Genomic DNA, 23,598 nt, shown 5'->3' on the forward strand with positions numbered 1-23,598 from the left:
TGGGATCCGAACCCAGTACCTACCAGCCTGTAGACCGATGGCCTACCACGATGCCACCGAGGCCGGTAAGTTGTCAGCAGGTCCGAACATAAAAACAAATGTATGCCAATTATGACACAATTTGCTGTTAGTCACTATGATGAGTCAACCCCCCCAAAAAGAAAACGTCATGAAATTACTGCCCATGAAATAGCGTGGTTGTTCTTCTCATTGACAACGTGGCCAGCTACACTTGTGGGAATGTGGCATTGGGTAATGTTAAAGTCCATTTTCTACCACCAAATACCACAGCACACATACAGCCAATGGAAAGGAAATGGTTTATTTTACGACGCACTTAACACATTTTATTTTACGGTTATATGCCAATGGATGCGGGAATTATTCGAGCATTCAAGGCAGACTACCAACAGTATTTACTGAGGCTGTTTCTCAAATGTGTTGAAGATGGTGAACCGCAAGTGCTCAATCTACAACAGGCGTTAAGATTCGTGAAGCAAGTGTGGGGTGAGGTGACATGTGCAATGATCTGCAACTGTTACCGGCATGTTAATATTCTATCTAGTTCGGAGACTGAAGTGCAGGATGATGAAGAAGACGACATGCCACGTGACTTGTTAAACGCATATAACGAGTCTGGCACTGATAATGACCAATCGTCTGCTTTTCATTTCAAGGTTTTTCTCTTTTTGTTTGTTTTTATTTTGTTTGTAAATCAAGGGAGGTTACTCATCACGTACATTTCAGTAATCCGGAAATTCGTTAACCATACTGTCCGGACTAACGAGGTTCCACTGTATACCATTCGGTATCAGTATCATGTCAATACCAATTTACTGTACAGAGCAAATCTCAAAATACAGAAATTTCGAGATTGAAAAAATGTTATCCGCCATTTAGTAAAGCACTAACAATAAATTTGACAAACGCAAAATAGCTGAAAAGAAAAATGAGATGAGGGCCTTGTGTATGAATTTAATTTTATTTACATGAAATTAGCAGGTGAGACTTAACTCGGGTGTGCATTTAAAGCCAAGTATATAGAAAATACCACTTGATATCATTATTGGTATCAGTACTGTATCAATACCGAATACCATACCGATACTGATATCAATACCGGCAAGCTTTAATCATGTGTAAATATGTAATAAGATTAACAAATCAGTTTAGTCACCAAGCCAGAGTGGAATATAGCTCAGAGGCTCTGGATTTTTCTTAATACAACCAAAGCCACACACCATATTTCAAATGTTATGGTATGTACCATCCACAATTTGGAAGAAAACACATAAACACATCTCCATCTCTCTCTCTCTCTCTCTCTCTCTCTCTCTCTCTCTCTCTCTCTCTCTCTCTCTCTCTCTCTCTCTCCTTGTCTGTCTGTCTCTCTCTCTGTCTCTCTCACTATCTGTCTGTCTGTCTGTCTCTTTATCTCTTTTATCCCTCTCTCTCTCTCTGTGTCTCTGTCTCTCAGTCTCTCTGTCTGTCTCTCTCTGTGTCTATCTCTCTCTCTCGCTCAATCTCTCTCTCTCTCTCTGTGTCACTCTCTCTCTGTCTCTCTCTGCTAACCTTTGCATTATTTTCCTTTTAGAAAAGGTATTCTGTAGAAAGTATTGATGTATGCAAAAATACTCATCAGACTAGGCTACTTGTAAAAATACACAGCTTGCCATTACAATATCTTAGTTTGACAGAAATTAAGAGGTTTTTTTGTTTAATGACTCCACTAGAGCACATTGATTTATTAATCATCAGCTATTGGATATCAATTGTTTGGTATTCTGACATAGTATTAGCAAGCAAACTTGCTACATTTTCCTATTAGTAGAAAGGGATCTTTGAAATATACTATTCCATAGACCGTATAGCACATACCATGGTCTTTGATATATCATTCATAGGCTGCATTCACTGGTTGCAACAAGAAATAGCCCAATGGGCCCCACTAACTTGGATCGATCCTAGACAGAAAATTTGGCAAATGCTGCTTCAAAAGTGATAATGAGGCTATTAATTTTAATACCTAGCTACTGCAGTGTAAAATTACCATGGCTTTTGATGTACCAGTCAGGGGTGTGATTAGCTCAGTCGGTTGAGTGCTCGCTTGAGGTGCTTGCGTCGCAGGATTGAACCACCTCGGTGCATCCATTCAGCTGATTGGGTTTTTTCTACTTCCAACCAGTGCACCACAAGTGGTCAAAGGACATGGTATGTGCTTTCCTGTCTGTGGGGAAATGCATATAAAAGATCCCTTGTTGCATTACGAAAAATGTAGCAGGTTTCCTCTGAATGTGTCAGAATTTCCCAATGTTTGACATCCAACAGCCGATGATTAATTACTCAATGTGGTCCAGTGGTGTTGTTAAACAAAACAGACGAACTCTTACATGTAGGACCAGCAGAACAACAGTACTGGTGAGGTGCATGACACACGCCCGTCACGAGTTTGAGGGAAAACCATAGATATTAATGAATATGTTACGGGTATGATTCAATTCTAATTGTGTGAATATAGACAAATTATTTGATTTATTTGTATCACAGTGACCTAGTAATAGTATGCGACACACCGCCATCCTAAGTTGTTCCTACATGTGAGGTTTAATGGTCCTGTATGCATCTGCATGCAAGACATGATCCGGACAAGGATTTACTGGTATGTACAGTAGACCGTAAAGGTAGGTCACAGTGACCTAGTAATAGTACATGGCATACCACCATCCTAAGTTGTTCCTACATGTGAGGCACTGGCATAGGAAACGGGGGGGGGGGGGGGGGGGGGGGGGGGGGCACCCAAGGGGGACATTTCAAGATATTTTGCTGTATATTTGCTTTATAATAGTGTAAAAGTGTGAGGTTTGATGGTCCTGTATGTATCTGTATGCAAGATATGATCCGGACAAAGATTTACTGTTATTGTGCAGTAGACTTTGAAAAGTAGGTCACAGTGACCTAGTAATAGGACATGACACCACCATCCCATGTTGTTCCTACATGTGAGGTTTGATGGTACTGTATGCATCTGTAAGCAAGATATGGTCCAGACAAGAATTTACTGTTATGTACAGTAGACCGTGAAAGGTAGGTCACAGTGACCTAGTAATAGTATGTCACACACTGCCATCCCATGTTGTTCCTACATGTGAGGTTTGATGGTTCTGTATGCATCTGTATGCAAGATATGGTCTGGACAAGAAAAAGTTAACAGATAGATGTATGGACGGATGGACGAATACCACCATACCATAATATGACCCATTATAGATGGGCTTATAAAAAGTCCACTGGCCCACTGATGGGGCAAAGCTCCTACACAACCCAAGCACCTCAAATGGGCTTTCTAGACCTCACACACACACACATGTAATCACTGCATATAAATAAATTGAAAAAATATCCTTTGACATCTAACAATTAACATGGACATATTCATTCATTTGTAGTTTTTTCCGTGGTTGGAACTAGTTACGGTTCAAGCATGCTGTGCTGGGCACACACCTAAGCTGTCTGGACTGTCTGACCAGGACAGTGGGTTAGTGGTTAGGTGTTTGTGGTTAGCGACGGAGAAGTTGGTGCAGTAGACCCATTGAGTCGTTCAGTTAATATTGCTCTAAGTAGGAACCGATGTAACAGCCCAAAATATACCCCCCGCCAAACTATACCCATGGTTAAAGTGGGCTAGCCTGTTTTATACCCCTACCCCTCATTTTTTATTACTAACCTGTATACAAAATAAAATAAATAAATAATAATAATAAACGTTTTAAAAGAAAAGCAACTATTGCTTTCATAAAAATAAAACTATCACAGATTAGTCATTTTAGAAGATATTTCGATATTCTCTAGCTCAAAATATATAAATTATGATGGGAAAAACCCCTCTGGACATTGAAATACAGACTAGAGAGGTATGTTCTGGGTTAGCCTGTTTTATACTGTGGGGTATATTCTGGGCTAGTCCAGTGTATACCCCGGGTATAGTTTGGTGGGGGTATATTCTGGGCTAGTCCAGTGTATACCCCAGGTATAGTTTGGCGGGGGGGGGGGGGGTACATTCTGGGCTAGTTCAGTGTATACCCTGGGTATAGTTTGGCATGGAGTACATTCTGGGCTAGTCCAGTGTATACCCCGGGTATAGTTTGGCGGGGTGGGGGGGTGGGGGTGGGGGAGGGGGGATGTTTAATTCTGGGCTAGTCCAGTGTATACCCTGGATATAGTTTGGCGGGGGGTACATTCTGGGCTAGTCCAGTGTATACCCCGGGTATAGTTTGGCATGGAGTACATTCTGGGCTAGTTCAGTGTATACCCTGGGTATAGTTTGGCATGGAGTACATTCTGGGCTAGTCCAGTGTATACCCCAGATATAGTTTGGCAGGGGTAATATTCTGGGCTAGTCCAGTGTATACCCCGGGTATAGTTTGGTGGGGGTATATTCTGGGCTAGTCCAGTGTATACCCCGGGTATAGTTTGGCGGGGGGTATATTCTGGGCTAGTCCAGTGTATACCCCGGGTATAGTTTTGCGGGGGGTATATTCTGGGCTAGTTCAGTGCATACTCCGGGTATAGTTTTGCGGGGGGTGCATTCTGGGCTAGTTCAGTGCATACTCCGGGTATAGTTTTGCGGGGGGTACATTCTGGGCTAGTTCAGTGCATACTCCGGGTATAGTTTGGCGGGGGGTACATTCTGGGCTAATTCAGTGCATACTCCGGGTATAGTTTTGCGGGGGGTACATTCTGGGCTAGTCCAGTGTATACTCCGGGTTAGATACGATAACGTAGCGCTGGCATCGACACGGTCTTCTGTTCAGCGCTACGAGATGAGGCATATACCCCATGTGTAGCAAAAACAAACTTCAGTGTTCTGTGAAAAAACATTCATACTTTGTTGGAAACACTTACTCGATATCGTTGATATATATTAAATTAATTGTTGTTGCAAATATAATTAATATAATGCAGATTAACAATTATCAAGACTAAAAGCGTTCTTCGGCAGCCATGACAGATAATACGAGAATCTCGTGAGAATGTGAAATATCCATACATAAAAATATATAATCTACTTTTTGTTTTTATGATATATTTGACGAAATGTATTTTTTAATTTATCGTTTAAAACTTAAACTTAATAGTTTGTCTAAAATTATGAAAAATAAAAACATACCGACATTTAAACTGCATTGTCTGCTCTCGGAACTTTTTTGACAGAGGTCAAGGTAAGTAGACCAGTTTTTATTTTAATGTGGCGAAGCATTGTAATAATATAGATAATTTTTTTTTTTTTTTTTTTTTTGCATGACGTCACTTTACATCTCTTTACAAGAACAATAAACTGGGTGAATGACGTTTCCGTTTTAAGAACGCTGGAAACATTTCAATGCAAAATTGCTATAGAATGTTTTTTTTCTTTTTTTTTAACATTACCAATGCACTTAACTCTGAAGAAAATCTTGTGATTAAAAAAACTGTACTATTTATGAAATATGGATTTCAAGTGACATTACTGTAGGATATTTATTGTGTACAAAGCCAAAATAAGGGTGCGAAAAGTGACCGTCGTCGACCGTACTATTAGTGATCGCCAAATATTTCTCATGAGCTCATCTCGGACAGTATATGGTTTTAAAATACCTACAGTTAATAAATAGTTTTAGGTAAGTAAAAAACCCAAATATATATATTACTCGACGCAGTTTCTGCGGTGCTCCGAAGAAGATAGCGGAGAAAACTACTTACAACCAACATGGTTGTCAAGGGATAAAAATAGCCAGACGATATTGTACATTGCGAATTTTAAGGGCTTACCAATACACAAGACATCTTTATGGCGCCTGATGCGTGTCAGTCGTGAAGAAACTTAAATATGTATACAACTACAACTTTATTTGAATGAAACAGGCGATAATATTGCCGGGAAACGTGCCGCTGTGATCTGTGGCGGCGCTGCTACGAAGAAATAGCATCCATATCCCGTAACGGTAACCGAGACGTAGGCGAAAGTTTCCGTTACAATACCGTAACTAACTCCGGGTATACTTTGGCGGGGGGTATATTCTGGCCTATTACACCCGTACCAGCTTTTTGTCCGATGGTTTAATCACTACACTGCTGAAGCTTATCATGGACAAATGTTCATTATAACTATATTAATAATGAAAAAAGAAAAACATCAGTATACATAAAGTTTGTTTTGTTCAACTACACCACTAGAGCACATTCATTTATTAATAAATCGGCTATTGGATGTCAAACATTCGGTAATTCTCACATATAGTCTTAGAGAGGAAACCCACAACATTTTTCCAATAGTAGCAAGGGATCCTTTATATGCACCATCCCACAGACAGGATAGCACATACCACATCCTTTGATATACCGGGGAGGGGGGGGGGGGATTTAGCTCAGTCGGTTGAGTGCTTCCCTGAGGTGTTTGCATCACAGGATCTAATTACCTCAGTGGATCCATTCAATAGAATGGATTTTTTTCTCATTCCAACCAGTGCACCACAACTGGTCAAAGGCCATGGTATGTACTTTCCTGTCTGTGGCAAAGTGCATATAAAAGATCCCTTGCTGCATTAGAAAAATATATCGGGTTTCCTCTGTTAACTACGTGTCAGAATTACCAAATGTCTGACATCCAATAGCTGATGATATATTAATCAATGTGCTCCAGTGGTGTCGTTAAACAAAACAAACTTCTTCTTCTTTTATATATATATATATATATATATACACCAGTCCTGAGTCAGTATACAAAGGCAGAAACTGGTGATGGACATATATTCATGTTAACTATATTAATAATGAAAAAAGAAAAACATCAGTATTACAAAGGGAGATAACTGACCTTGCTGATTGGCAGCGTTGGCAGCAGTGTCCTGATTGGAGGAGGGTCCATGACCAGAGTCGCTGACGATTGGTTGGGTCCCCATGTTATGGTTCATCTTTTTCTACCTTCACATCAGGAAATATCATGCCTGCAACACAAACACACAATCAGGCTTTGTTTAATTAAAACAAACGTCCTACTGTTATCCCATTACCTTCATAGCAGGTGTTATTTTCGGTTATTACTTGAAATGAAAGTAAACAAGCATTCTGAGAGTACTGCTGAAGCAATACATGTCACCTACATACCGGGACCAACAAGTTTTTGTATCTCCTAAATTCAAGGGCCATAACTGAACAAGAGGATCGGTGACGTACATGATACGCCCATTAGGAATTAAGAAAAAGAAAAACCATATCTATATTAATGAATATGTTACGGGTATGTTTCAATTCTAATTATGTGAAATGTTTGCAATAGGATGGATGAACAGTTTGTTTTGGACTAACCACCATCCCAAGTTGTTCCTACATGTATGTGGTTTGATCGTCCTGTATTTCATCTGTATGAAAATATGATCAGGGCCCCGTTCCACGAAGCAACCTTAGCCCTAAGATTACCTTAGGAGCATAGCTACCCTATGCACTTAAGTTGATCTTAGGGCTAAGATCGCTTCATGGAACGGGGCCCTGGACAAGGATTTACCGTTATGTGCGACACACCGCCATCCCAAGTTGTTGTTACATGTGATGTTTGATAGTCCTGTATGCATCTGTATGCAAGATATGGTCCAGACAAAAAAAGGTCAACAGACGGACGGATCAACAGACAAGGCCATAACATAATACGACCCATCATAAATGGGTGTATAAAAATGGGTAAATTGTCTTAAAAGTCAAACTTGATCTGTAACTACACAATAAAGCTATACACAAAATTTCAGCTCAATATCTTAACTATATGTGGGGCAGACAGACAGACAGAAAGTGACAGAAGACGGAGACAGAGAGATAGACAGACAGACAGACAGAGCCAGCCAGCCAGCCAGCCAGACAGACAGACAGACAGACAGAAAGCGACAGAAGACAGAGACAGAGAGATAGACAGACAGACAGCCAGCCAGACAGACAGCCAGACAGAAGACAGAGACAGAGAGATAGACAGACAGACAGAAAGCACCAGAAGACAGAGACAGAGAGATAGACAGACAGACAGACACCCAGCCAGCCAGCCAGCCAGCCAGCCAGACAGACACACACACACACAGCCAGACAGACAGCGAGATAGACAGAAGAATGAAAATGAAACCTATAGTCCCTTCCGGTTGGACCGATAGGGGACTAATAATAAAACACATTTTATATGTATGTACTTATATTCTGTATCAGTTCATGAGCACAAAATGTATTTTGCATAACTCTTGCAATTGTAATAAAAATAAAAGAATATAACAGAACATTATTAATGGTGGTGCAACTGAAATTGGATTTGTTGCAACTGGAAACACTTTTTTAGCACTGGGTTGCTTTGCAAGCCCACTTAAAAAAAATAAAAAAATATATATATATATTAAGAATTATTCTACTGAAATAATAGAAAAGAAAAAAAAATTGTTTCTGTTACAGCAATCAATACAAGGGGGGATAAACAATCAATACAAGGGGGGATAAGCAATCAATATAAGGGGGGATAAGCAATCAATATAAGGGGGGATAAGCAATCAATATAAGGGGGGATAAGCAATCACTATAAGGGGGGATAAGCAATCAATATAAGGGGGATAAGCAATCAATATAAGGGGGATAAGCAATCAATATAAGGGGGGATAAGCCATCAATATAAGGGGGGATAAGTCTGATTTAATATTACAAGGGCGAATAATTATAATATGGGAAATAACTGAAATGGTTGAAAAATATCAATAAGGTGCACGTACCAATCTGACTTCTTCATTGTTGCCAAGTCTTCAAGACTCTAAACAAAGAAGACAAAAACATTATACATGTACACGTAGTTATTATGTAAACGTCTCCCACAATTCAATAGCTAGTTGCCAAGTCTTCAAGACTCTAAACAAAGAAGACAAAAACATTATACATGTACACATAGTTATTATGTAAACGTCTCCCACAATTCAATAGCTAGTTGCCAAGTCTTCAAGACTCTAAACAGAGAAGACAAAAACATTATACATGTACACGTAGTTATTATGTAAACGTCTCTCACAATTCAATAGCTAGTTGCCAAGTCTTCAAGACTCTAAACAAAGAAGACAAAAACATTATACATGTACACGTAGTTATTATGTAAACGTCTCCCACAATTCAATAGCTAGTTGCCAAGTCTTCAAGACTCTAAACAAAGAAGACAAAAACATTATACATGTACACGTAGTTATTATGTAAACGTCTCCCACAATTCAATAGCTAGTTGCCAAGTCTTCAAGACTCTAAACAAAGAAGACAAAAACATTATACTTGTACACGTAGTTATTATGTAAACGTCTCCCACAATTCAATAGCTAGTTGCCAAGTCTTCAAGACTCTAAACACAGAAGACAAAAACATTATACATGTACACGTAGTTATTATGTAAACGTCTCACACAATTCAATAGCTAGTTGCCAAGTCTTCAAGACTCTAACAGAGAAGACAAAAACATTATACATGTACATGTAGTTATTATGTAAACGTCTCCCACAATTCAATAGCTAGTTGCCAAGTCTTCAAGACTCTAAACAGAGAAGACAAAAACATTATACATGTACACGTAGTTATTGTGTAAACGTCTCCCACAATTCAATAGCTAGTTGCCAAGTCTTCAAGACTCTAAACAAAGAAGACAAAAACATTATACATGTACACGTAGTTATTGTGTAAACGTCTCCCACAATTCAATAGCTAATTCTGTAATGAAAACACCATCATAACTAAAGTTTGTTGTGTTTAACGACACCACTAGAGCACACTGATTTAATAATCATGCATCAGCTATTGGATGTCAAACATTTAGAAATTTTGACATACAGTCTTAGAAAGGAAACCCGCTACATTTTTCCCTATTAGTAGCAAGAGATCTTTTGTATGCACCATTCCGCAGACAGGACAGCACATACCCACAACCTTTAATATACCAGCCATGGTGCACTGGCTGGTACGAGAAATGGCCCAATGGGCCCATCGACAGGAATCAATTCCAGACTGACCGTGAATCAAGCGAACACTTTACCACTGGGGCCCCAACCCTCCATCCCAACTAATACAAATATTCAGTGTAACTTTACCACTGGGGTACGCCCCACCCATCCATCCCAACTAATACAAATATTCAGTGTAACTTTACCACTGGGGTACGCCCCACCCCTCCATCCCAACTAATACAAACATTCAGTGTAACTTTACCACTGGGATACGCCCCACCCCTCCATCCCAACTAATACAAACATTCAGTGTAACTTTACCACTGGGGTACATCTCACCCCTCCATCCCAACTAATACAAACATTCAGTGTAACTTTACCACTGGGGTACGCCCCAACCCTCCATCCCAACTAATACAAACATTCAGTGTAACTTTACCACTGGGGTACGCCCCACCCATCCATCCCAACTAATACAAATATTCAGTGTAACTTTACCACTGGGGTACGCTCCACCCCTCCATCCCAACTAATACAAACATTCAGTGTAACTTTACCACTGGGATACGCCCCACCCCTCCATCCCAACTAATACAAACATTCAGTGTAACTTTACCACTGGGATACGCCCCACCCCTCCATCCCAACTAATACAAATATTCAGTGTAACTTTACCACTGGGGTACATCTCACCCCTCCATCCCAACTAATACAAACATTCAGTGTAACTTTACAACTGGGGTACGCCCCAACCCTCCATCCCAACTAATACAAATATTCAGTGTAACTTTACCACTGGGGTACGCCCCACCCATCCATCCCAACTAATACAAATATTCAGTGTAACTTTACCACTGGGGTACGCCCCACCCCTCCATCCCAACTAATACAAACATTCAGTGTAACTTTACCACTGGGATACGCCCCACCCCTCCATCCCAACTAATACAAACATTCAGTGTAACTTTACCACTGGGGTACATCTCACCCCTCCATCCCAACTAATACAAACATTCAGTGTAACTTTACCACTGGGGTACGCCCCAACCCTCCATCCCAACTAATACAAACATTCAGTGTAACTTTACCACTGGGGTACGCCCCACCCCTCCATCCCAACTAATACAAACATTCAGTGTAACTTTACCACTGGGGTACATCTCACCCCTCCATCCCAACTAATACAAACATTCAGTGTAACTTTACCACTGGGGTACGCCCCAACCCTCCATCCCAACTAATACAAACATTCAGTGTAACTTTACCACTGGGGTACGCCCCACCCCTCCATCCCAACTAATACAAACATTCAGTGTAACTTTACCACTGGGGTACGCCCCAACCCTCCATCCCAACTAATACAAACATTCAGTGTAACTTTACCACTGGGGTACGCCCCACCCCTCCATCCCAACTAATACAAACATTCAGTGTAACTTTACCACTGGGGTACGCCCCACCCCTTCATCCCAACTAATACAAACATTCAGTGTAACTTTACCACTGGGGTACGCCTCACCCCTCCATCCCAACTAATACAAACATTCAGTGTAACTTTACCACTGGGGTACGCCCCACCCCTCCATCCCAACTAATACAAACATTCAGTGTAACTTTCGTAGCTTAGTTCATAAAGGGGCATGATTTAGCTCAGTCGGTTGAGTGCTCGCTTGAGGTGCTTGCATCGCAGGATCGAACAACAATTCAGGTGGTCACTACTTTTACAAGGTGACATTGATTTCACTGCAGGGGCGGGATGTAGCCCAGTGGTAAAGCATTCGCTTGATGCGCGGTCTGTCTAGGATCGATCCCTGTCGGTGGACCCATTGGGCTATTTCTCATTCCAGCCAGTGTTCCACTGTCTGTGGGATGGTGCATATAAAAGATCCCTTGCTGCTAATCGAAAAGAGTAGCCCATAAAGTGGCAACAGCGGATTTCCTCTCTCAATATCTGTATGGTCCATAACCATATATGTATGTCTGATGCCATATAACCGTAAACGAAATGTGTTGAGTGCGTCGTTAAATAAAACATTTGCTTCTTTCTGATTTCACTGCACTCCCAACTCTTCCATTCTTCCTATCCTATCGCACTGCTCCCTTCACTCACCCCCTTCTCCCATGCTCTATATGAACTTACTGTGTGAAGGAGTTATGACTGGTGAAGTGATATCCAAGTACAATCCATAGTTCCAACACACGCTGTCATTACTGTGAATCAGTCAATGCTTTCACCGGCAACCTGAAAAACATCAAATTAGATAAAATAAAATATAATAAAACAAATTTTAACACTTTAAAAATAATAACTGAATATAATAACAAAAATAATTTTGTAATTATGTCTGCACAGCAAGGTAATCTATAATATAACATAACATACAAGGTTGTTTTTACAGTTTCTCATCGTTCTGACTGCTTCTTCTTTTTTTTATCTGTACTGCGGACAGCCTTTTTTGTACCCGATGTTGCCATTCGTAAGCATCTTTTTGTGCTCAGGTCCAATCGACTACCACACACACATCATGCTAAATACTGCACACAAATGTGAATGTTTTTACATGCCCCATTACCACTGTGGTTTCAGGCATGTCTGTCACAGGTTCGATCTCTCGATAGCCAGGGATATCATCTGAGACAGAGATTACATTTGGAAACAAAGAAATGCTTTCCTGTCTGTGGGAAAGTGCATATAAAAGATCACTTTCTGCGTTAGAAAAAATGTAGCGTGTTTCCTCTCTAAGACCTTGTCAGAATTACCAAATGTCTGACATCCAATAGCCGATGATTAATTAATCAATGTTCTCCACTGGTGTCATTAAACAAAACAAACTTTAAACAAAGATGAATTCCATTAATACCAAAAGTAATGGAAGTCATCATATTTGTTACTTAACACAGTGACCATGTATATATCCTCGGCTAATGAGGGCTGCCCATCTACATAGCAGTCATATCTGGGGGAAAAATCCCAGTGTGAGACCATTACATCCCCATTTAAACTGGGAAAAGCCCAGTGTGAGACCATCACATCCCCATTTAAACTGGGAAAAGCCCAGTGCGAGACCATTACATCCCCATTTAAACTGGGAAAAGCCCAGTGCGAGACCATTACATCCCCATTTAAACTGGGAAAAGCCCAGTGCGAGACCATTACATCCCCATTTAAACTGGGAAAACCCCAGTGCGAGACCATCACATCCCCATTTAAACTGGGAAAACCCCAGTGCGAGACCATCACATCCCCATTTAAACTGGGAAAAGCCCAGTGCGAGACCATCACATCCCCATTTAAACTGGGAAAAGCCCAGTGCGAGACCGTCACATCCCCATTTAAACTGGGAAAAGCCCAGTGCGAGACCGTCACATCCCCATTTAAACTGGGAAAAGCCCAGTGCGAGACCGTCACATCCCCATTTAAACTGGGAAAACCCCAGTGCGAGACCGTCACATCCCCATTTAAACTGGGAAAACCCCAGTGTGAGACCGTCACATCCCCATTTAAACTGGGAAAACCCCAGTGTGAGACCGTCACATCCCCAGTTAAACTGGGAAAAGCCCAGTGTGAGACCATCACATCCCCATTTAAACTGGGAAAACCACAGTGTGAGACCATCACATCCCCATTTAAACTGGGAAAACCACAGTGTGAGACCATCACATCCCCATTTAAACTGGGAAAACCACAGTGTGAGACCATCACATCCCCATTTAAACTGGGAAAACCTTGTGCACTTTACAAGGGATCTTTTATTTGCGCTTTGTAATGTAGGGCTTCTCCCATGGCTAGTGATATCCAATGTCGAGCTAGTAAATAACTACTACTGTCATGCCCGACGGCTAGTGAAAACAAAAGTGTCAAGTGTTGCAGTAAAGTCTATTTTGTAAATATGAATATCCTGCCCCCATGCCAACCCCACCAATGTTTGTGCTTTTAAGCTCCATCTCCCTCTTTAGGTGACACATCTGATTATTACTATTATTAAGCAAAATTGTATAAAGTAAAGTAGGGCTAGTGAATTTTTAATTGTGGCTAGTAAATTTTTAAAATCACTGATCCCATGGCTAGTGGATTTTATAAAAATTCTAGAAGCTGTGGCTTGTAAATGAAACAAAAACTTGGGGCCTGTGAGGAGAGTTGATACTACAACTCATCATACCTGAGGCGTGCATTTACAACAAAATTCAACGTTAACATCACACACACCACAGTGGGCTATAGGTAAACAGTCATTTGTTCATTGCATATACCACAGTAATAAAAATTTAAATGTCGAAAAACACACATTTGACCAATGTCACCAACAGATGTTCCTATTCCATATGGTTGACAATTGACTAAACGATGGTGAAATTTATCCTTAATTTGCAAGCTGTCCATAACAAAGGCAGCGCGAAACTTTCAGCATATCATTTTAATTGGGTTTATTGATCTCACAAACATGCCACCCTGCAAGGCAATAGGGTCATCTATCAAGAGGGAGACACACAGACTCACAAACCTCTTCAAACTCCTTGTGCCACGTCCATAAGAAGCAATTCAAACGAATTACAAATTATTTTCTTCTTCTTTTTTCACTAAGTAGGGAATTGTCGATAATCGGACTTGTTTGGTGATGGACTCTGGTTTCGGTGGTGTAGTGGTTAAGACGCCAGACTTAAGGCTGGTAGGTACTTGGTTCATATCCCGGTAACGGCTCTCACCCAGAGCATGTATTTAATGACTTAATGGGTAGGTGTAATTCACAAATTTATTTCCACATGTCAAGGAAGCTTCCCACAAAATTTGGTTGGAATTGATCTAGTAGTTTTGTCTTGCTGTGGCATGTGATTTTAACAATGCACCGTGTGTATCGCTGTCAACTCTGGGCACTTCAGATTCATCATAGTTGCATTATGTAATCTAGTGGGAAGATGTTTTACAATTCAGAGGTGTTATTAAGACTAAACTGGATAGTTTTATATATGGCAACACTGATTGGCAATACACAGCCTGTTGAATTATCGGCAACACACTTCGTAGCCATCACGATGACAACAAACACTATAATAACACGTCATTTTATAAACTCCATGTGCTTTTTTAACAATATAAATATCCCACAATTCTCACTTCGTTAAAGGTTTAATAGTCGGGACAATTTGGCCTGTTACATTCTCGGAAACTGAAAGTAGCCGACATTTTCCGAATGAGAAAGAAAAGGCAGAGTTACTTCTCTGATGTTATTTTGGTAAAAGGGGATCGATTTTTGTTTATGCTTACATAAAGAAAGAAATTGCGGGAGATTTGATCAAATACCGGGAGTTGCGGGAGATTTGATCAAATACCGGGAGACTCCCGTGGAATCTCGGAAGGTTGATAGGTCTGAGTTCACCACAACTAGTATATCAAAGGCCATGGTATGTTCTATCCTGTATATGGGATGGTGTATATAAAAGATCCCTTGCTGCTAATGGAAAACAGTAACAGGTTTCTTCTCTAAAGACTATATGTCCAAATGACCAAATGTTTGACATCTAATACCAATGATTAACAAATCAATGAGTTCTAGTGGTGTCGTTAAACACAACAAACGTTTTGGTGATATACACCCTTAAAGGGACAGAACCTAGGTTTTAAACACTAAGGCATAATTTTCACCTAGACTCTAGTTTCAACCCGTAAAAATGGACACTAAGTTTGGTTAACTTACAAACGTGTAACAAATCTGCATACAACAGAGTGAAACAAGAGTCTGTGACATTGAAATACCCTTAAAAAAACCACAACTAAAACGCGACTTCATAACTTCTCAGACGCACGTGCGTTTTTAAAAATATGAAAAATACCTTTTGTGGTATTAGAAAAACCAGGATAACCAGAAACACTTCGGTTGTACAGAAATCAATAATCTAAACAACAAAATATAATTAATGTTTGATTTCAGTGATGATAAACGGCTCTAATAGTGAAAAATAGGCCTTAGTGTTTAAAAACTAGGGTCCGTTCCTTTAAAAAGCAGGTAGATGCCAGTTCACCAGAGATCATGTGAGTTGCACAAACAGAAAAAACAACATGCAATTCTGTCCATGTTGAATTACATTGCAGCCGCTCTGCACATGTTTTGTGTTTACTCAGCCACACTGGAACTGGTCAGCACTAAAAGTGGGAATCTTAATTAAACGGAAAAGGCTTAAAAATAGTCAACATAATAAGAAGTGAGCAACAGCTGTTAATGAGTTTTTCGAAATACATGCTGCTCGGTTACAATGGGCAGCTAAATATGCAGGACTAGCTACTGTATGGTAGTCCAATGGAAAGGAAAAGAAATGTTTTATTTAACAACACACTCAACACATTTTATTTATGGTTATATGGCATTGGACATAGCGTTAAGGACTACACAGATATTAAGGGAGGAAACCCACTGTCGCCACTTCATGGGCTATTCTTTTCGATTAGCAGCAAGGGATCTTTTATATGCACCATTTCACAGACAAGATAGTACATACCACGGCCTTTGATGTACCAATTGTGGTGCACTGGCTGAGGCGAGAAATAGCCCAATGAGCCCACCTACCGGGATCGATCCCAAACCGCCTGCACATCGAGCGAGTGCTTTACCACTGGGCTATGTCCAGCCCCACGGTTATATGGTGTCAGACATATGGTTAAGGACCACACATAAATTGAGAGAGGAAACCCGCTGTCGCCACTTCATGGGCTACTCTTTTCAATAAGCAGCAATGGATCTTTCATATGCACAAATGTGCAGTAAAATATTATGGTAACCCAAGTGAATTGTAACAATTATTAAAGGTACGGTTGCACTGCAGTTGTCCTATTGAAAGCAGTCACACAAAATTTGTCACATGAGATATATACACTGCATGTATCTTGTTTTATTACCCTTCAAATAATGCTACAATATTTTAAACAGCAACCATTAGCCCAAATGAAAAGGGTTTTTCCCCCCAATTTATGGCTGTGTATTCATAATTTATTGATATAGCAAATGTTGATGATCGTGTAGCGGTCTGAATAAAGTATTTTAGATTATTCTTCTTAAAATTGGCTTGCTAAGTCAAACCACCAGTGTAGTAATTGATCAACAACCCAAACCACCATTAGTAAGTCTATAAACCAAGCCTCAATTCTAGTACTAGATCATTAACTCAAACCACAACTGTAGTATGTGTGTCTGTGTGTGTGCGCGTGTGCGTGTGTTCATGTGTGCATGTATATGTTTGTGTGTGTGCACATGCATGTGTGCATGTAAAACCAAACCACCAATTTAGGTGTACACATACCACCATTTCTGTAGTGGGTCATAACCTGAGTTCATACTTTAACAAACTCAAACCACTATTTTAGTAATGCCACGGGGTCAATAACTCAAACTGCTATTTTAGTAATGCCACGGGTCAATAACTCAAACTGCTATTTTAGTAATGTCATGGGTCAATAACTCAAACTGCTATTTTAGTAATGCCATGGGTCAATAACTCAAACTGCTATTTTATAGTAATGTCATGGGTCAATAACTCAAACCACTATTTTAGTAATGCCATGGGTCAATAACTCAAACTGCTATTTTAGTAATGCCATGGGTCAATAACTCAGACCACTATTTTAGTAATGCCATGGGTCAATAACTCAAACCATTATTTTAGTGGTGGGTCAGTAATACAACCACCATTTTACAAATCAGTAACTTAAACCTCAATCTTCATTATTATTTGGTGGTAGGAAGAATTAAAAAATTATGTTTTAAATTATTGTAGGCAAAACTCCACATTCTGTTAGTACAAAGATTGGGATGACCAAAAATGCATTGTATATAAAGATATTCATATTTTAAACAAAATAAATGTAAACATGTAATTATGAAACACCAATTATTGGCCCAATTAAAACATACTGCACTGAGATCGATACCCGTCTGTGGGCTAATGGACTATTTCTCGTTCCAGCTAGTGCACCACGAATGCTATTCTGTCTGTGGGATGGTGTATATAAAAGACCACTTGCTACTAATGGAAAAAATATAGCAGGTTTTCTCTCTGAGATAATATGTCAGAATTACCATGTTTGATATCCAATAGCTGCTGATTAATAAATCAATCAATGTGCTCTAGTGGTGTCATTAAACATATCTGACTGACAGCAGTTCTTTTAAAATCCAGAATTTGAAACCAACATAAGACTGATTTCAAATTGCATTAATATCAATGATTGCAGTCAATAAATCTAGTTACAGCAACACAAACTGCTGCTACAAAACATTTAGTGCATACTAAATCATAGTAAAACTATAACGTTCAATTACCTGCTTAGTAAAACCTGCTGGTGAGTGAATAGGAGATCACATACATGTCTCATATAGTACAGTCTCTCAGAGAATATCATTATATACTACACGTGTAATAACCGCACACACAAAGCTGTCACACATTTAATTAAATTGTCTTTATCAAATATATGTGCATGTCCATGCCAATACATACAGAATATTATACGATGGTTGTTAGATTACCATTTAATTACGAGTTGGTGCCAAACGTATCTAATGGGTGAATGCAAGTTGGATACGTTTTTAAACAATGAGTTGTAAAATAAATGATATCTGATGGACATGAATGTAGTATTCTTTTTTTCTTTTTTTACATATTCTCAAAAACCAAGTTTAAAATAAATTTAATCATCTTTTCCAACTAAAACTTATTTTATAGCTGTTGCGCTTAATTGTAGCTAACTTCCTTGAGCTTATTTGTAGCTAACTTCCTTGAGCTTATTTGTAGCTAACTTACTTGAGCTTATTTGTAGCTAACTTACTTGAGCTTATTTGTAGCTAACTTACTTGAGCTTAATTGTAGCTAACTTACTTGAGCTTAATTGTAGCTAACTTACTTGAGCTTAATTGTAGCTAACTTACTTGAGCTTATTTGTAGCTAACTTACTTGAGCTTATTTGTAGCTAACTTATGCGTCTCAGACCAATCAGGTTCAGTTTAACCTATACATCACAGATCAATTGTTTTCTATCATGGTGTCATTTTCATTGGATGCTATTGCTGTCACAACCTAGGAACAGCCAGTCATATGTTTTTATAGTGTTATCACACATATGTGTGTTACAAAAATAAACCAATTCTTTCTTGTTCTTTTTTTGTTGAAACAATAACATGTACATGTATATGTAATGCATCATAAAATAAAACATTTCTTTCTTTGAAAAAAAGGGTGGGACGTAGCCCAGTGGTAAAGCATTCGCTTCATGCGCGGTCCATCTAGGGTCGATCCCTGTCAGTGGACCCATTGGGCTATTTCTTGTTCCAGCCAGTGCTCCACAATTGGTGTAACAAAGGCCGTGGTATGTACTATCCTGTCTGTGAGATGGTGCATATAAAAGATGCCTTGTTGCTAATCCAAAAAGAGTGGTCCATGAAGTGGTGACAGCGAGTTTCCTCTCTCAATACCTATGTGATCCTTAACCACATGCCTGATGCCTTATAATTGTAAATAAAATGTGCTGAGTGTGTCATTAAATAAAAACATATCTTTGGAAAAAGTAACACCTACATGTACATCTAGTGTAGGGCGAAAAACATATCTATTGCGTGGTCATTTAAAGGGATGTTTGCAATAACAGAACCTTGTTGGCGACTACTAATTCATACTAAATACATGTTCTTCTTTACAATACCAGTGTCTGTATATCGAATGTGTTTGCAGTCGTATTACTAATGTTTGTAGCACTCAGTTTTTACTTTAATTCGTGATATATATGTTTTTTGTATGTACAAAATTATTGGGTGGTAAATTTCAGTTTGGGCTATTACAAGCATTAGGACAACAACACACACCTTGTAAATACAGACAGTGATATTCTAAATAAGAAAATATATTTAATTTGTATGTTACATCATCGAAAAGGCTCTACAGGTCGGAAAGATTTTACAATGGTTGTGAACTCAGGATTCTGTCTATGGGATGGTGCATATAAAAGATCCCTTGCTGTTAATTGAAAAGAATAGCCCATGAAGTGGCGACAGTGGGTTTCCTCCCTCAATATCTGTGTGGTCCTTAACCATATATACGATACCATATAACCGAGAGAAAAAAATGTGTTGAGTGCGTCATTAAATAAAACATTTTCCTTCTTTTAAACTCAGGACTGGACACAATGCTGGGCTATATAACTGTTTTGACCAGCATGTACCCCCACCCGCCTGCTACTGATTCGATCAGGCTGCTGGTGCTCCCTACCCGCCTGCTACTGATTCGATCAGGCTGCTGGTGCTCCCTACCCGCCTGCTACTGATTCGATCAGCCTGCTGGTGCTCCCTACCCACCTGCTACTGATTCGATCAGGCTGCTGGTGCTCCCTACCCGCCTGCTACTGATTCGATCAGGCTGCTGGTGCTCCCTACCCGCCTGCTACTGATTCGATCAGCCTGCTGGTGCTCCCTACCCGCCTGCTACTGATTCGATCAGGCTGCTGGTGCTCCCTACCCGCCTGCTACTGATTCGATCAGGCTGCTGGTGCTCCCTACCCGCCTGCTACTGATTCGATCAGGCTGCTGGTGCTCCCTACCCGCCTGCTACTGATTCGATCAGCCTGCTGGTGCTCCCTACCCGCCTGCTACTGATTCGATCAGGCTGCTGGTGCTCCCTACCCGCCTGCTACTGATTCGATCAGGCTGCTGGTGCTCCCTTGCACCTACCAGTGCAGGCGGTCCCTCCTCTCCCCTCCCCCCACCTTTCCTGTCATGGACGGAGGAGCCGGCCAAGGCCAGCTCTTGTGCCCACGACAGGTGTGCGCTACAACAGCTTGTTGTGAATGTGCATGTAAAACCCTATGACATGTAACCTGGATTACTGGTATACTCACACCGAGATCTGTCAATGTGTTTCAGTTACACCTGACCAGGCACACAGCCGACCGGCCACACACAACGCGGACTGTACAGAAGGGATATTTTATCACAGACACGGGTATAACACAACAAACGATAATGATATTCCACAGTCTGTGGACATTGAAGTCAACCGGTGTATTTTCACTTATCAGTACACACACACACACAGAGTGAGAGACACAGACACACACACAGATACACAAACACACACACATAAACAAACACACACACATAAACAAACACACACACATAAACAAACACACACACACACACACACACAGACACACACACAAACACATAAACAAACACACACACATAAACACACACACACATACCTACCAGACCTGTCAACCTTTAGTCAAGAGAAACCAGGAGGTGTGTGTTGAAAAAGCAGGAGATTTTGTAAAAAAAAACAGGAGATTTTTTAACTGCACACGATTTAACACAACTTTGAACACTACATCATGTCATGTATACTTGTCAACCTTAGTTATTGGCATTAAAAAAAAATAATAATAATAAAAAAATATATTTTTATATATCTATATATATATATATATATATATATATTATATTTTGTTTTAATTATTTTTAAATATTATTATAATTTAATACATATTTCTAAAAAGAACTCTTTTATCCAAAAATCTTAACACTAACAAATTTAAACATTAATTAGTACATTTACGGTATTACACTTACAGGTTGCATCATCGTTATTTGTGTTTCGTGAAAAGTAGACCCAAGACAAATTTATATAGGCCTAAATCTTATAAAGTAATATTCAGTTTTTACTACAATAAGGTACAGTGGCGTTGTACTTATTTAAAATCACTATAACCATGCAATAAACATTGTATTTCCACTAATCATTTCTACTAATCATAAGTAAAAGCTCATTACTGACATAGTGTGAAATATACCGGAATTATACCTATTTCAATGAGTAACGTTATGTCAGACACAAGATTTAGTAATCCCTTGAAGTGTACTCTTGTTACTAACATTTTACTGTACAAACCTACACATCTAATTGATACAAGTATTGTTTATACAGCTAATTGGTCTTTCTGTTGTCTTGCTTTGACATGTGATTTTGACATCCGTGTATTGATGCATGCGTTCGGCTGTCTACTCTGGCACTTCCAGCCATAGAACTCTGCGTTATGTAATCCAGTGGGAAGACATTTTAAGAGTCAGAGGTGTTATTAGGACTAAATTGGATAGTTTTATATATGGCAAAACTGAATGTCAATACACAGCCATGCATGGTAGCTTGAATCTTTTTTTATGCTTAGAAAATAACGATTTCCCGGAGAAATGTTTTTCCCACGGGAGACTTGATCAAATACCGGGAGTCTTCCGCGGAATCCGGGAGGATTGACAGGTCTGATACCTACACACAGACACAGACACACACACACACAGACACAGACACAGACACAGACACACACACAGACACACACAGACACACACAAACACGCACAGTGTGTCTGCTTAAAAAGAAGGGGGGGGGGGGCTGTGCCCACCTCCCCCTACATTTCTCTGTTATTTTATACAAACATACACAATTTAAGTGGGACCACAGAAATTAGTAGCTATTTGGCTAATTTGGACAAAAAGTCTTTACCCAAGTTCCAATTAATGTTCAAGCAAACTGTCCTGGGCACACGTCTCAGCTATCTGGGCTGTCTGTCCAGGACAGTGGGTTAGGTATTAATTGTTAGTGGTTAGGGAGATAGAAGAGGGTGTAGTGGCCTTACACCTACCCACTGAGTTGTTAAAACTCGCTCTGGGTGGGAGCCGGTACCGGGCTGTGAACCCTGTACCTACCAGCCTTATGTCCGATAGCTTAACCACGACACCACCATGGCCGGTTACCCAAGTTGAAGATCAATTACCGGGTAGCCTAACAATAGTAAAAAAAAAAAATCAATATATTTGCAGACATGTATTTGATTAATCTTTTAGTAGGTCAAAGGTCAGGGTCTCAGGTCAAAGGTCAGGGTCTTAATTACTTTTCAGCAACATAGTTACATACCTAGAACAATTTGACCAATTGACACATTTCTTCTGAGGTAGCAAAATATTGCGATACAGCAAAAATGATGGTACACAATTTTCAAGTCGGCTTTTTTTGGCGAATTAATAATGAAAATAAATTTGCCAAATTTAACTTTGATTAGCATTTGGCGAATGAAAGCTTAAGCCCTGACACACATATAGTGTATCCACTTAAATATAATTTTTTTTTTTTAATACAGAAAGATGTTTTAAACTACAGTGAAACTCTTCTAAACCGGACACCCTTGTCTGAAAATGTCTGATTTTCAGAGGTATCCAGTTTAGAAATAAACTTACACTTACCTGCCATTTGTATAAAATAAAGTTTATTAACCTGCCATTATTTTTATCTTGATGTAGTTCACCTGTGTATAAAACCCATCTACTTATAACAGGGCTTAAACTTTAAGAATTTGTCTCCCATGGCAATTTTGTAAAGAATTGTCACGAGTGAAACGATCCACCACCGACAGCAATTTTGAGCCTGCTAATGGCAATTATTTTAAAAAGTGACATTTACAGCAAATAAACATCACTGAAAGGTTATTTTGCTGTGAGAAGACATATTTAAAATGTACAAATGTTAAATACTGGCAGATAGTATACACCTGGTGTATATATTTTCCTATTATTGAAGAGCCATCTACAGCAATTTATAT

The 23,598-nt window shown here is 39.6% G+C and overlaps 1 protein-coding gene across 3 annotated transcripts in view; it reads right to left on the minus strand.

The window, feature by feature from the left end:
• LOC121387800 (retinoic acid receptor gamma-like) overlaps nt 1-23,598 on the minus strand; it is a 176,456-nt gene that overhangs the window by 49,015 nt on the left and 103,843 nt on the right. For all 3 annotated transcript variants that reach the window (XM_041519008.1, XM_041519006.1, XM_041519007.1), the window contains 3 exons: nt 12,115-12,216; nt 8,772-8,809; nt 6,854-6,983 (listed from right to left, as the gene is read on the minus strand). In XM_041519008.1, the coding sequence (XP_041374942.1) occupies nt 6,854-6,950 (97 nt within the window). In that variant the 5' untranslated portion in view covers nt 6,951-6,983; nt 8,772-8,809; nt 12,115-12,216. The remainder of the gene's footprint in view (nt 1-6,853; nt 6,984-8,771; nt 8,810-12,114; nt 12,217-23,598) is intronic.

Source organism: Gigantopelta aegis, chromosome 13 (genome assembly GCF_016097555.1).
Source record: "Gigantopelta aegis isolate Gae_Host chromosome 13, Gae_host_genome, whole genome shotgun sequence".
Taxonomy (NCBI): Eukaryota; Metazoa; Mollusca; class Gastropoda; order Neomphalida; family Peltospiridae; genus Gigantopelta; species Gigantopelta aegis.